The 15,308-nt window shown below is 32.8% G+C and overlaps 1 protein-coding gene across 1 annotated transcript; it reads right to left on the bottom strand.

The window, feature by feature from the left end:
* Positions 1-8,046: 8,046 nt before the first annotated feature.
* On the bottom strand, positions 8,047-15,179 carry LOC127728342 (actin-related protein 2/3 complex subunit 5-B-like). Its single transcript, XM_052235694.1, has 4 exons — positions 14,986-15,179; positions 12,049-12,120; positions 11,451-11,627; positions 8,047-8,504 (listed from the first exon to the last, which is right to left on the bottom strand). The coding sequence occupies exons 1-4, from the start codon at positions 15,124-15,126 to the stop codon at positions 8,442-8,444; spliced, it is 453 nt and encodes a 150-aa protein (XP_052091654.1). The 5' UTR covers positions 15,127-15,179; the 3' UTR covers positions 8,047-8,441.
* Positions 15,180-15,308: the final 129 nt, after the last annotated feature.

Raw genomic sequence — 15,308 nt, forward strand, 5'->3', positions numbered from 1 at the left:
GGAAACTCAACAAATACCCTTACGACACTTACCAAGGAGGAAATCCTGAATAATCATAGCTATGTTCCTTTGGAATTTCAACTAAAGATGAAGAACTGTATCTTCCTTCACTGTATTGGATACCTAAATCACATAAGTGTCATTACAAACAAGGTTATATTGCTGTGTCTTCCAAGTGCTCCACAAAACCTCTTTCTAAATTATCAACATCAATTTTATCAGCAATCAAAGCCGGGCTTCAAAGTTATTGTGAAACTACCAACTCTAGGCGTGGTGTGAATCAGATATGGATACTTACAAATTCGATAGATCTGTTAGAGTACATACAAAATAAAAGTGCTTTTCCTTTGCTTTTTGTGTGTTATTTGCTGTACATGCACCAATTTTGTGTCATGGATGGATACCCCCATATCCTTTGTTTTTCTATTAATCTAAGTCTCTTTCCTCTTGCAATAGTATTACCACATTTGACTTTTCTTCCCTTTACACAAGTATTCTCAATTCCAAACTAAAAGGCAAATTGAAAGAATTGGTCCGACATTGTTTCATAAAAAAGAATGGCCAACATAGATACAAGTATCTTTTCTTAGGGAGGGATAAATCATTACTTTGTAAAAATCACTCTGAATAAAACAAAAAATTCTCTGAAACTAACATTATCAAGATGCTTGATTTCTTGATTGACAACATATTTGTTACATTTGGAGGGCGTGTTTTTCAACAAACTATCAGCATTCCCATGGGAACCAACTGTGCTCCTCTTCTTGCGGACTTGTTCCTTTATTCATATGAGGCTGACTTCATACAGGAGCTTCTTCGGAAGAATGAAAAGAAGCTAGCGTTATCCTTTAACGTCACTTTCCGCTGTATAGATGATGTCCTCTCACTAAATAATTATAAGTTTGGTGACTATGTTGAATGTATTTATCCCATCGAACTTGAAATAAAGGATACAACAGATACAGTTAAGTCTGCCTCATATCTTGACTTACATTTAGAAATTTACAATTAGGGTCGGTTGAGAACAAAACTTTACGACAAAAGAGATGATTTTAGCTTCCCAATTGTGAACTTTCCGTTTCTATGTAGAAACATTTCAGCAGCGCCTACATAAAGAGTATATATCTCCCAGTTGATACTATATTCCAGAATTTGTATTTCCTATCATGTTTTCATTGATAGAGGGTTTCTGCTTACAATGAAGCTATTGAACCAAGTGGTGAAGTTGAAATCATCCCTTCTAATATTTTACTGACGCCATCACCAGTGTGTTCACTGTTGTGGAATATCTGTTTCACAGATGACGCATTTATGGTTCAATTGTTGTAACCACAGTCCAGTCCTCTTTTCATCAAATGTGACCTACAAATTAGACTTATCACCAAATGTGTACATATATGAGCAACACAACTGGTGCCACATGTGAAGCAGGATCTACTTACCCTTCCCAAGCACCTGAGATCACCCCCAGTTTCTGGTAGGGTTTGTGATGCTCAGTCTTTAGTTTTCTATGTTGTGTTTTGTGTACTGTTGTTTGTCTTTTTGTTGTTTTTATTTTTTTTCAGAAGTCAGTAAAATGGCTCTGTATAATAACTTGCATGAGAATATCCTTTGGCTCAAACATATTGCATCAAATAGACCTTATCACTATTTGGAAATCTGCGCCGCTGGACCTGAGAATCTGTGCCTCTTTAACTAATGATGTCATACAACAATCACTTTTCCATTGTGGCGTCACGTTTTCTATTATGACGTCAAAATTTTACAGGAACCTTTGTGATGTCCAGTAATGGCGGACAAATAGCGATAAGGTGTATATGACTGTTAAAAGTCCCATAACTCAGGAAATACAGAAAATTTTCTTAATCAATAGTGAATTCTTCATTTACTAATCCAAACTGCAGTGTTAACTTAGTTTGAAGTAATTTGATCCAAGCATATTAATGCTAGTGCATGACATTTTTTTTTAGGTAAAATTATCGAAACATTTTTTATTAATCTGAGGACAACCAATGCTTTGCAAATTTTAGGGGGGGAGCGCACGCCCGCCACGCCCCAGCCTGAATCCGCCCCTGCAACACACCTACAAATTTTCAAAATCTAAAGAAATGTTTCTTCCATCAATCCTAATGTTGTGTGAAAATTTCAAAATGAGAATTGTTTAAAGCAAATTTGAGTTATGGTATGAAGTGTTGATGGAAGAACGGCCACCCAAATAATATAAATAATCATAAAATAATGATAAATTCTATGTTTTTTTTCTCTGGCAAAATGGGAATTATTGGTAGGTAATCAATTGCTCATTTAAATTATCATACAATCTTGAACTCAAAGTCGACTTTTTAAAAAAGTATTAATAGTATCAGGAGTAATAACTTTGCTTTTATAAATCAAAGAAAATTTATAGAAATCAAACAAAATTGACAACACATTTATTAATAAATTCAAGAAAGTAGCTATTTTATAAAAGAAACCCTTAAAAGCTGATTTACATTGCAGGAATTTTGAGAAACACAAGTTTTAATCTTTAAAATACCTTAAGCAGGCACAAAAATCCACTTTAAGACTATTTACCCTTTTTGTCCTGACAAAAACAATCTCAGTGCTAGTTATTTTGTAAATTAATATTCTGGCCTGATATAAATAACAGAAAAAATAACCTTGTCCAAGACAGGATGAAAATAAATATTCTGAACAACAAAATGCTGGAAATACATGTAGTTGTGTATAAAAATTAAAATTTGTTATTTTTTGTGTAAAATAAATAAGCCATAATAGCAATAGGTGAAAATGATTTTCCATCCACAAAATTTCCAAAAATGTGCAAGACACAAACATTAGACAATAGGCCATATGTTTAATAAGCTCTTCTTCCCTAATATAAAAGCAAACACTGTCAACACTGTTTGCCAAATAGGATACTGTCTTTCCTTTTTGATTCAAACAAGACAAAAAATGAAAATTTGAACAATTGAAATTCAAAATTCATTGAAGCACTCCTGAGGAGCCAACCTTTTATATTCTGCTGGAGACTGAAATGTGTGGATGTATGTTATCGTACTCCAAGGCTAACTGATTTGCTGCCTTATTAGACACTTCTTATGCAGCTATTAAGCAGTTCAGACAAATATAGGCAGTTCCAGCCAGATTCACAAATAAGCACTGTGCAAAAACTGTCAAACCATCAAGATTTTAAAGTAGACAGTTTGGAAGAACTACCTAGTTTACCAGTTTGGAATTTTAAGCAGTTACTATTGACTGCCTCATGTGCAGATCCAGGCTTTTGAAACTATGCCTCAAAATAAATATCTAAGTTACCAGTATGTTCTTAGTACTTAAAAGATGAAATATAACAAGAATTCTGTGAGTATTGCATGGCAATACATAATCCCCTATTGGTTAAAAATCATTGTATTGGAACAAAATTCTAAGTTGATCTATTATCTATAAGTAAACCTGGTGAAAAGGAGTTGAATTAAGTCTTGTAGTTTCAGAGAAAAAGTAATGATTCAAGGAGAAAATTGTGAAAAATAAATCTTTCAAGGGAAATAACCAAAACTATAATTTCTCCCAAAAAAAAAATTTCCTACAGTAACCCAACAACAGATTGGCAATTTGTTCTGAACATGTTCATGCAGATAGATCAATACTATTTTTCTCATTCACACTTTCTTCTTATCTACTATAATTTTCAAGAAAATAATCAAAATCTAAAATTTCCTAATAAATAACTACTTCTAACAGTAACCCAACAATAAATTCTCCAATTGGCATGAAAATTTCATAATAGATAAATATTTACCTAATCATCACTCTAACTCTCTTTCACGTTTGCTCTAACTGCTTTAGTTTTTGAGATGTAAGCCAAAAACTGCATTTGACCCCTTTGTTTTATTTTTAGCCATGGCAGCCATGTTTGTTGATGGATCAAAACTCCGGATACAATTTTAACCTAGATACCCTAAGGAACATTTATTTAAAGTTTGAATGTATTTGGCCCAGTAGTTTCAGAGAAGAAGATTTTTGAAATAGTTTACGACAAGAGACGACGAAAATTACCAAATTAGTGGCAGCAACCCAACAATGGTTTGTTTGATTTTATTTGAAAATTTCAGGGCTGGTAGATCCTGACCTGTTTAACATTTTTACCCCCTGTCAGATTTGCTCTAAATGCTTTACTTTTTGATATATAAGCAAAAAAAAGCATTTGACCCCTATGTTCTATTTTTAGTCATGGCGGCCATGTTTGTTGATGGATCAAAATTTCGGATACAATTTATTAACTAGATACCCAAAGGAACATTCCTTTAAAATTTGAAGGAATTTGGCCCAGTAGTTTCAGAGGAGAAGATTTTTGAAATAGTTTACGAAGACAGACGACGACGACAGCGACAGATGACTGACGCAAAGTGATGGCATAAGCTCACATGGGGCCCTTCGGGCCTGGTGAGCTAAAAATGATTGAGGCCAAGTATGGTTTAATTCGGCCCAGTAGTTTAATTTAAAGCAGGTCATCACATTGTAGTCTTACAATAGTTACTGAAGACCCCTTGTCATTATTTAAATTAGTTTTCAAGTTTTGACCATTTGAAAATGAAATTGTTTTTTTACAACTTTCCCATAGACTTCTATAGTAAACCCCTATGTTCTATTATTAGCCATGGCGGCCATGTTGGTTGGATGACAGGGTCATTGGATACAATTTTCAATCAAGATAACCTATTAAAAATTGTGGCTTAGTTTAATTCTATTTTGCCAAGTAGATTAAGTGGAGAAGTTTTTTGTAAAAGATTACAAAAATTTACAAAAATTGTGAAAAATTTACTTTAAAGGGCAATTACTCCTGAAGGGGTCAATTGACAATTTTGATCATTTGACTTATTTGTAGAGCTTACTTTGCTGAACAATTTTGCTGTTTACAGTTTATCTCTATCTATTATAATATTCATGATAATAACCAAAATAAAATGCTCCGCAGGGCGCAGCTTGATACGACCGCAGAGGTCGAACCCTGAACAGTTGGGGCAAGTATGGACACAACATTCAAGCTTGATACAGCTCTGAATTAGGATTGTGATTAAATATTTGACACAGCATAGGTTTCTGACACAGAATGAATGTGGTCTAAGAACTTAAAAATTTTAAATTGGACATTCACCTATTATGGTCCAATATCCAAAATCTAAATACATGGTTAGATTCAGCATATCAAAGAACCCCAAGAATTCAATTTTTGATGAAATCAAACAAAGTTTGATTTTGGACCCTTTTGACCTCAATGTGGACAAAGTTGATAACAGGGCCCAAAAATCAAAAATCTAAATACATGGTTAGATTCAGCATATCAAAGAACCCCATATATTCAATTTTTGTTGAAATCAAACAAAGTTTAATTTTGGACCCCGATTTGGACCAACTTGAAAACTGGGCCCATAATCAAAAATCTAAATACATGTTTAGATTCAGCATATCAAAGAACCCTAAGAATTCAATTTTTGTTAAAATCAAACTTAGTTTAATTTTGGACCCTTTGGACCTTAATGTAGACCAATTTGAAAACGGAACCACGGTTAGATTCGGCATATCGAAGAACCTCAATAATTCAATTTTTGATGAAATCAAACAAAGTTTAATTTTGGACCCTTTGGACCTCAATGTGGACCAATTTAAAAACCGGGCCCAAAATCCAAAAACTTAATACACGGTTAGATTCAGCATATTAAAGAACCCCAAGAATTCAAGAATAAAACCCCATTGAAATTGGTCAAGAAATAAGCAATTTATACGAAGTATCTTCTTTTGCACAATACTGTGCAATTGAATATTTCTTGCCATTGTGCAATACTGCACAATTGACAATTTCTTGCTATTGCGCAATATTGTGCTATTGGATATTTCTTGCTATTGCGCAATACTGTGCAATTGAAGATTTCTTGCTATTGCGCAATACTGTGCAATTGAAGATTTCTTGCTATTGCGCAATACTGTGCAATTGAAGATTTCTTGCTATTGTGCAATACTGTGCAATTGAAAATTTCTTGCTATTGCACAATACTTATTATATAATAATTAACACATCCTGTTTGGTGTGTATCTCCTACCATATCATTATTATTTGCTTTTAAATATAAATCAGAAATAACCAACTTAAAATGGAAAATTTTAAAAGAAAAAAAAAAGGAAAAAAAAAAAATTCCCCCCCCAAATTTTTTGAACCCCCTTATGATTCATCATCCCCAAACTCAATCCCAGCCTTCCCTTTGTGGTATGGTACCTTGCAGTACAATTTCAGAGAGATTTATACACTTGAACACAAGTTATTGTCTGGAAACTAGAAAAAATGTGTTTTTGGCCCCTTTTTGGCCCCCAATTCCTAAACGTTTCGGGCAATTACCCCCAAACTCAATTCCAGCTTTCCCTTTGTGATATGGAACCTTGTAGTACAATTTCAGAAATATCCAAACACTTACACACAAGTTATTGTCATTAAACTAGAAAAATGCTTTTTTTTTGCCTCTTTTTTTGCCCCTTATTCCTAAAATTTTAAGGCAATTACCCCGAAAATCAATCCCAGCATTCCCTGTGTGATATGGAACCTTGTGGTACAATTTCAGAGAGATCCATACACTTTCACACAAGTTATTGTCTGGAAACTAGAAAAATGGTTATTTTTGGCCCCATTTTGGCCCCTTATCCCTAAACGTTTCGGGCAATTACCCCCAAACTCAATTCCAGCTTTCCCTTTGTGATATGGAACCTTGTAGTACAATTTCAGAAAGATCCATACACTTTCACACAAGTTATTGTCATGAAACTAGAAAAATGCTTGTTTTTTTCCCCTTTTTTGGCCCCTAATTCCTAATATTTTGAGACAATTACCCCCAAAATCAATCCCAGCATTCCCGTTGTGATATGCAACCTTGTGGTACAATGTCAGAGAGATCCATACACTAACACACAAGTTATGTCTGGAAGTTACAAAAATTCTTATTTTTGGCCCCTAATTCCTTAACTGTTGGTACCATAACCCCCAAAATCAATCCCAACCTTCCTATTGTGGTATTGAACCTTATGGTAAAATTTCATAGAGATCCATTCACTTAAACTAAAGTTAGAGTGCGAAAACCAATGTGTCTTCGGACGACGACGCCAACGTCATACCAATATACGACCGCAAAAATTTTTGCGGTCGTATAAAAACTGCAAAATTTCCTTAAAATTACCAATTCAAGGGCAGCAACCCATGCATCTGAAAATTTCAGGGCAGATAGATCTTGACCTGATGAACATTTTAACTTCAGATTTGCTCTAAATGCTTTAGTTTTAGATATATAAGCCAAACTGCATTTTATCCCCCCCCCCTATGTTCTATTTTTATCAGATATATTTTTTAAACTAGATACCCTAAGGATGATTTAGGCCAAGTTTGGTTTTATTTGGCCCAGTAGTTTCAGAGGAGAAAATTTTTGTAAAAGTTAACGGATGACGGTGCCAAGTGATGAGAAAAGCTCACTTGCCCCTTTTGGGCCAGGTGAGCTAAAAAAGGGGGCTGGCAAAACAATGTTAGGAATGGGCGTAAAAAGTCTATGCACTAACTGTAAATGTTGCTCCATAACAAGGGTGTCTTTTTGGTCTCTCTTGAAAAAAATAAGTAAGCTCACATTAACACAGGTATTTGCTGATTGACATATTAGAATATTTCTGATAGCTTTATCCAGGGACAATAACTCTTATTAGGAGTCAACTAATAATTTCAGTTATGTTAATTTATTTGTAGATATAAATTTGCTGATTACTTTGGTTATTTACAGTTTCTCTCTTATCTACTATCATTTTGCAAAAAAACTCAAAAATGGGTTAAAACCTTTATTCAAGGGCCATTATTCCTTAAAGAAGTCATGTTTTTTTATTTGTAGATTACTCCAATAAGGAGTTAGCTGACTACTTTGGCCATGTTCACTTATTCTTCTTCCTGTTGATCATTTTGCTATAAACAGTTTCTGGCTATCTTAGATAGCTTTTGCATAACACACGCAAAACTAGTGATGTAGATTCAATATTTTAATTACTTAGTAAGATCATTTTATGCCTGCATATCATGTTAATATAAGAAAAATATGAGTTTCCAAAGAATTTGTACATTATTACAGTAAATGAAAAATATCTCAGCAGTTCATTTCACTTGTAATGGATATATTTTTAATAATGAAGTAAATGAGTAGTCTACAGAAAACCTGACATGTACATACAGGACATATGTACACATTGTTAGCGACACTGAATGTTACAGTTGGCACTCGAACAGCTTGATTTCTTTTTGGTTGCAAATATCAGTCATTACATAAGTAATTGTATATATGTTAAAATTGTTCATATATATAAAATATATAAGAGTATCTGTGCTCATATAAAAAAAATTAAGAATGTACTTTGTCATGTTTTCATACACACTTCCTGTCTGTTAAAACTCTCATAACTGTTCCTAAACCACCTAAAGCAAAAGCCTGAAAAAAGGGAAAATATATAAATCATTATGCACTGAATTTTTTCAAGTGTAATATATGTACAATAAATGAATAAATGGTTACAAAATTCACTGATCCAAACATACTGTATTTAAATTAAATGAAAATTGGCCGGTAAACTGATGAATAGCACAAACACATTAACAATAAATGGTTAAGGTCTATCACATATAAGAACATAACATTGTAATATAATATTTGAACAATAATTGATTTTTTTTTTAATTTCATCTATTTTCTATTGGAAACTATAAATTCTTACAACCTTCATATTGACTTCTTTCTTACATTTGGACAGGTTTTAATGAATGAGGAATATATACTAAATTTTGTTGGGGAAATACTTTATTTTTGCAAGTAGCACAATTTAGTAAAACATGTTTTTCTTCCTCAATTACATTGCATTTACATATATAACAAATGTTCTCTCATTTTGAGGTTTATTCCTTTCTCTATAGCAAGATTAGATGCACTTATTCTTAAATTACAAATTCTGGTTATGTTATCTTTGTTAATTTACATATATGTATATATACACATGGTGCTCTTCCAAAGCTCATTTAAAGTTTTTGTTAAACAATGATTTTCAAGAAGTGACACAAGTGCAAGGATTCCTTTAATAATTTGGTAAACTATTTGTTGTTTTGATTCAAATTTTTTTTATCGAGTTTGAATTAACTAAAAAGGAAATCCAAATTTTTCTAAGTAAGTCAATTTTACAGATCTAGTCTAACTAAAAAAATTATTACTCTACTCTGTGACCAATTAAATATTATGTACTAATGAATTGTCTGAAGAATTGATGTGATTAAAAAATTTAATGCATGAAAATTTGTATTTTAAAGGCTGTCTTCCAAGCTCAGTACAGCAAGCAACATTCAGAGATTTGCGGTGTGTTTTCCTTTATAAGTTTCATACTGTAGGTCTGATTCTTTGAAATTGAATGCACTTATTTTCAAGTACAAATGTAGTTATATTACTTTCAAATATAACAAGAGTGCACACGCTGAAATGTCTCGCCTTCTTTACTAATCATTGATATTATGTTGATAGTCCTAAATATAAAGCTTTATTACAACTGTCACATAAACTTAACATTAACCAAGTAAACTAAACATTGACCAATGAACCATGAAAATGAGGTCAAGGTCAGATGAACCATGCTAGGCAGGCATGTACAGCTAACAATTCTTCCATACAACAAATATAGTTGACCTATTGCTTATAGTTTAAGAAAAACAGACCAAAACACAAAAACTTAACACTGAGCAATGAACCTTGAAAATGAGGTCAAGGTCAAATAAAACCTGCGTGACTGCCAAATAGATCATAAAATATTTCCATACACCAAATATAGTTGAACTATTGCATATAGTATTAGAAAAAAAGACCAAAACTCAAAAAACTTAACTTTGACCACTGAACCATGAAAATGAGGTCATGGTCAGATGACACCTGCCCGCTAGACATGTACACCTTACAATCATTCCATACACCAAATATAGTAGACCTATGGCATACAGTATAAGAAAAACAGACCAAAACACAAAAACTTAACTATAACCACTGAACCATGAAAATGAGGTCAAGGTCAGATGACACCTGCCAGTTGGACATGTACACCTTACAGTCCTTCCATACACCGAATATACAAGACCTATTGCTTATAGTATCTGAGATATGGACTTGACTACCAAAACTTAACCTTGTTCACTGATCCATAAAATGAGGTCGAGGTCAAGTGAAAACTGTCTGACGGGCATGAGGACCTTGCAAGGTACGCACATACCAAATATAGTTGAACTATTGCATATAGTATTAGAAAAAAAGACCAAAACTCAAAAACTTAACTTTGACCACTGAACCATGAAAATGAGGTCAAGGTCAGATGACACCTGCCCGCTAGACATGTACACCTTACAATCATTCCATACACCAAATAAAGTAGACCTATGGCATACAGTATAAGAAAAACAGACCAAAACACAAAAACTTAACTATAACTACTGAACCATGAAAATGAGGTCAAGGTCAGATGACACCTGCCAGTTGGACATGTACACCTTACAGTCCTTCCATACACCGAATATACAAGACCTATTGCTTATAGTATCTGAGATATGGACTTGACCACCAAAACTTAACCTTGTTCACTGATCCATAAAATGAGGTCGAGGTCAAGTGAAAACTGTCTGACGGGCATGAGGACCTTGCAAGGTACGCACATACCAAATATAGTTATCCTATTACTTATAATAAGAGAGAATATAACATTACAAAAAATCTGAACTTTTTTTTCAAGTAGTCACTGAACCATGAAAATGAGGTCAAGGACATTGGACATGTGACTGACGGAAACTTCGTAACATGAGGCATCCATATACAAAGTATGAAGCATCCAGACCTTCCACCTTCTAAAATATAAAGCTTTTAAGAAGTTAGCTAACGCCGCCGCCGCCGCCGGATCACTATCCCTATGTCGAGCTTTCTGCGACAAAAGTCGCAGGCTCGACAAAAATCATACTTTTATAACCAAATATATAAAAAACAGGGATTTTCCTCCATTGCCATTTTTATTTTGAAAATTTCACTTCAGACATGTAAAAATTTTCACAGCATCAAATATGCATTGTTTCTTAAATATTGTTCATTTCAGTTTTAATAATTGACAGTTTATACTTTAAATGTTTATTTTATATAAATAAGAAGATGTGGTATGAGTGCCAATGAGACAACTCTCCATCCAAGTCACAATGTATAAAAAGTAAACAATTATAGGTCAAAGTACAGCCTTCAATTTTCTAATTGTTGATGGCTGTATGGTGACCTGTGATTGTTCAAATCCTTGTCCTTTGTTCCTTTTGTCTCAAAAGCAATCATACCATGATGATACAACATCTCCTTTTTTATATTTCTATAACAAACCTTTTCATGCCAAGTTAAAAGTGCACCACTGCTTCCTTCTGATGGGTTTTCAAATCCTTTATATATATATTTCATAAGTAAGTCTAATGTCACTGAATCTAAAGATTTCACACACTGGTCAATTTCATTTGACTTAAATGATGTCAGGACTCTTGTCACTAATTGCACAGCTTTACTCTGAAAAAGTTTAAATGTAAATATAACAAGAAGTTGCACATGCTGTCGTGCTTACCATTCCCAAGAGTTTAACTTTAAAAGTTCTTTTTTTTAAGATATTAAAATATAAATATTCATGCTTTGACAAAGACAATTGATTGTTGTTCGATTTTTTCCAGTGGCATATATTACATGCACATTTAGGACATGAATTAAAAAAAGACATAGTATACATATACATGAAAGTGTAAATGGCCTTCAATATTAACAGATAAAAAGATAAGTTTTAGATTACCCTATCTGCAAATTTAACATGTAAACAAAACAGATATCCCATTGAAAATTTTAACCATTATACAGTGAAAGTGTGCATACATTAAAGCAGGGCAACTTTAATGGAATGTTTCTTTTTATCTTATTAACTTTAATTCAAAATACTTACTTTTAACTTTTGATCTTTACTTCCAACTGGTGCATTTTTCAGAGCACTTTTTAAGGCATCACTGTTCTTTCCTGTTCTACAGTTAAGGCAGATAATAGTTTAAAACCAACAGATGTTGAGAATATCAATTAAAATTATCAGTTCAGCATACATATGAGAAGAGACTACCAAATTTCAGTGAGTGAACACTACACATAGATATAGGAAGATGTGGTATGAGTGCCAATGAGACAACTCTCCATCCAAGTAACAATTTATAAAAGTAAACCATGTTTGTAAAAATATATTTCTATAACAGAGAAAAAATAACAATTGAACAACCCCTCACAAAGTTTATGATTTGGTAAACAGTACACTATGATGCATTCCAAATGCACAGTGACATGTTACAATTTCTGAATAGTAGTGGATTCTAACTCCTGCTCAAAGACAAACATGGATCAGGAGAATCTGTAAATTTTGAAAAACCTCAGCGGGCTCTTGCTAAAATCAGGATATTTGATAGACTTATGAAACAACATTCAACCAATCCTTTTATCAAATTCTTTGACATGTATGGTGTAGCTATATAGCAGCTTACAGCTAGAGATCACAAAATCTTGCCATTTAATTATTGGTCTATTATATATACATGTACTCAAATTTAGTCATCTGTAAAAAAGTGGGTTTTTGATGTTACTACTACAGGTACATGTAAGTTAGTTATAAATAACCAAATATCGCCTCATCAAGAACAACCTGTTGCTGCTTGCATTCTACTATCAATCAACAATGACAACTATTTCCAGATAGTTCCTCCTTATGCAATATATAATTATCAATCATCTATTCTTTTCTTTAGACTGGTGAGATGCAAATGTTACACAAATATTCAAAAGGGCCAGAAAACGTAGTCAGTCATTACAGACCAGTCTGTCACATGTATATGCTAATAACTTGCAAGCTGTTAGGAACCTTGTCAAATGTCTTGGTTAAATCTAATATGATGAGATCATTTTGTATGCCAGTGTTAGTTGGTACCTTCTGCCTTTTTTTTGCTAGAAATTCATGACTCAATGTATAAAGTAGATTGTTGTGTTTATTCAGATTTTAAGAACGTTACTAACTACATTTGAATGTTTTTTTTGCAGCTTATATAAATGTAAGACAGACTCGTTCATTATTTCTCACCCTTATATGTTCTCTGTATAAATATTCTGATTTTTAAAAATATTTTCCTACAAGAGATTCACCATTTTCATCAAAATCCTATTCTCCCCTAGGATATACTGCTTGGTTTAATGGCTTCAACATGTGTTCAATGTCAATTTTTACACAAGTTTAGTTGAAGGGATAAGAAGCATGTAGATATTTCATAATGTTCACAATGTTAATATTTACATTAATTGTATTGACAAACTGTTGCTTTGAAATAAAATATTATTTAAGACAAAAGTTATCATTATTTTTTTATTAAACATAAAACACCAGACTAATCAATTCCTTAATAGATACCCTCTAGTTCAATAATTTTGTTTGTCTGTTCATCATGTTCAATGAACGGACATCCAGGACAAACAAAATTACTGACCAGCATTGTATAAAGAGTTCATAACATATGTTTTAATGAAAATTCAAGCTCTATGATCATGATGATGAGTTTATTTACAACCACTGGGTCAATGCAACTGCTGGTGGAGGATTACTCCCCATAGGTATCACCAGCACAGTAGTCAGCACTTCAGTGTTGACACGAATTATCATTGATTTTCAAATTACTAAGGATTTTCTACCCCAGGAATAGAATACCTAAAGCTTTATTTGGCAAAACCTTTCTGAATTTTGTGTTGTCAATGCTCAACTTCGTACTGTATTTGGCCTTTTTAACTATTTTGATTCGAGCTTCACTAATATTTTTTTTTACATGAAACATGCATGTGATGGACAAAATTGTAATCCTGGTATCTATTATGAGTTTATCTATATTAATTTTGTGACTCTGGTAATGTTATTGTTGAGGTATTGTTTTGATATTTTTAAAAGTAAGTTGGAGGTATACTAAGATTTCCTTGATTTATTATCAATATTATGTTATCCTATTTTTGATTGATTCTTTAACGTGAATATAATTGCATGATTTATGAACTATGTATTTTTCTTTTGTTCATGTCTGTTTGTAGACACAAATATAATGTATTTCATTTATTGAAATTACAATATTTATATAGAATACCAAAAATCCATTGCCAAAACGCCTTTACTGAGTGTGAACAAAATGATTATGGCCGAAGTGGTAGTGTGGTTGAAACATCTTGCAATGTTCCAAAGGAAGAAATATATTCTGTATTCTGTATGTGTTGCTGTTGATACTGGATTGTCTCTCTTGTAATTTTTTTATTAAACATAAAACAACCAGACTAATCAATTCCTTAATAGATACCCTCAAGTTCAGTAATTTTGTTTGTCTGTTCATCATGTTTAATGGACGGACATACTTTGACAATGTTTTATTGATGACTACATTTGAATGTTTTTTATGCAGCTTATATAAATCTAAGACAGACTTATAATTTATATATTTACTAGTCACAAAATTAATTGAGATAAACTCATAATAGATACCAGGATTACAATTTTGTCCATCACATGCATGTGTCATGTAAAAAAAAAATATTAGTGAAGCTCGAATCAAAAAAGTTAAAAAGGCCAAATACAGTACGAAGTTGACGAGCATTGAAAACACAAAATTCAGAAAGGTTTTGCCAAATAAAATATAAATTTTAAAAATATTCTAAAAAGTACAAGCTAAACTAAAGTCAACCAATTTTTTTGGTTAAAGATTTATAACAATTTGCATATCTAAACTACTAAAACGAAGGGTGCACGAACTTCCGTTCTTTTCGTCCTTATGTAAAATGAACAAGTTGTTTGTTCATCTTCTTAATATTAAAAAGGATATTGTGCCAAAAGAGCGTTTACGTCGGACTCATTCGGGCCAGAAACCTGCTCGTTCTCATCATCTTGTTCTTCGTACTTGTCTTCGTCAAACTGGTCTACGTCAACTTTGCGAAAAGCTCTAGAATTGCCTGCCTTGGACATCTTTTAGTCTCTGTGAACCACAAGGAAGTAAACTCACACCCCGGAAATTTACCGTCAATATTTCCGGTAGAGAAAAGGACAATTCGCCCCCCTTGAAATCGCGAGTAGATAATCGCTGTCGAAAATTCACTGTGTCGCTTTTTATAATTTTTCAACTCCTATTTTGTAGAAATTTAATGTTG

Source organism: Mytilus californianus, unplaced genomic scaffold (genome assembly GCF_021869535.1).
Source record: "Mytilus californianus isolate M0D057914Y unplaced genomic scaffold, xbMytCali1.0.p SCAF_2, whole genome shotgun sequence".
NCBI lineage: Eukaryota > Metazoa > Mollusca > Bivalvia > Mytilida > Mytilidae > Mytilus > Mytilus californianus.

Excerpts from the sequence above, each read along its gene's own strand:
- LOC127728342 (XM_052235694.1), bottom strand. The coding sequence starts at position 15,126 with ATGTCCAAGGCAGGCAATTCTAGAGCTTTTCGCAAAGTTGACGTAGAC. Across the intron at positions 12,121-14,985 it reads TAAACGCTCTTTTGGCACAA|GGAAAGAACAGTGATGCCTT; the intron begins TATCCTTTTTAA and ends AACTGTAGAACA. Across the intron at positions 8,505-11,450 it reads TTTTAACTTGGCATGAAAAG|GCTTTTGCTTTAGGTGGTTT; the intron begins GTTTGTTATAGA and ends CCCTTTTTTCAG.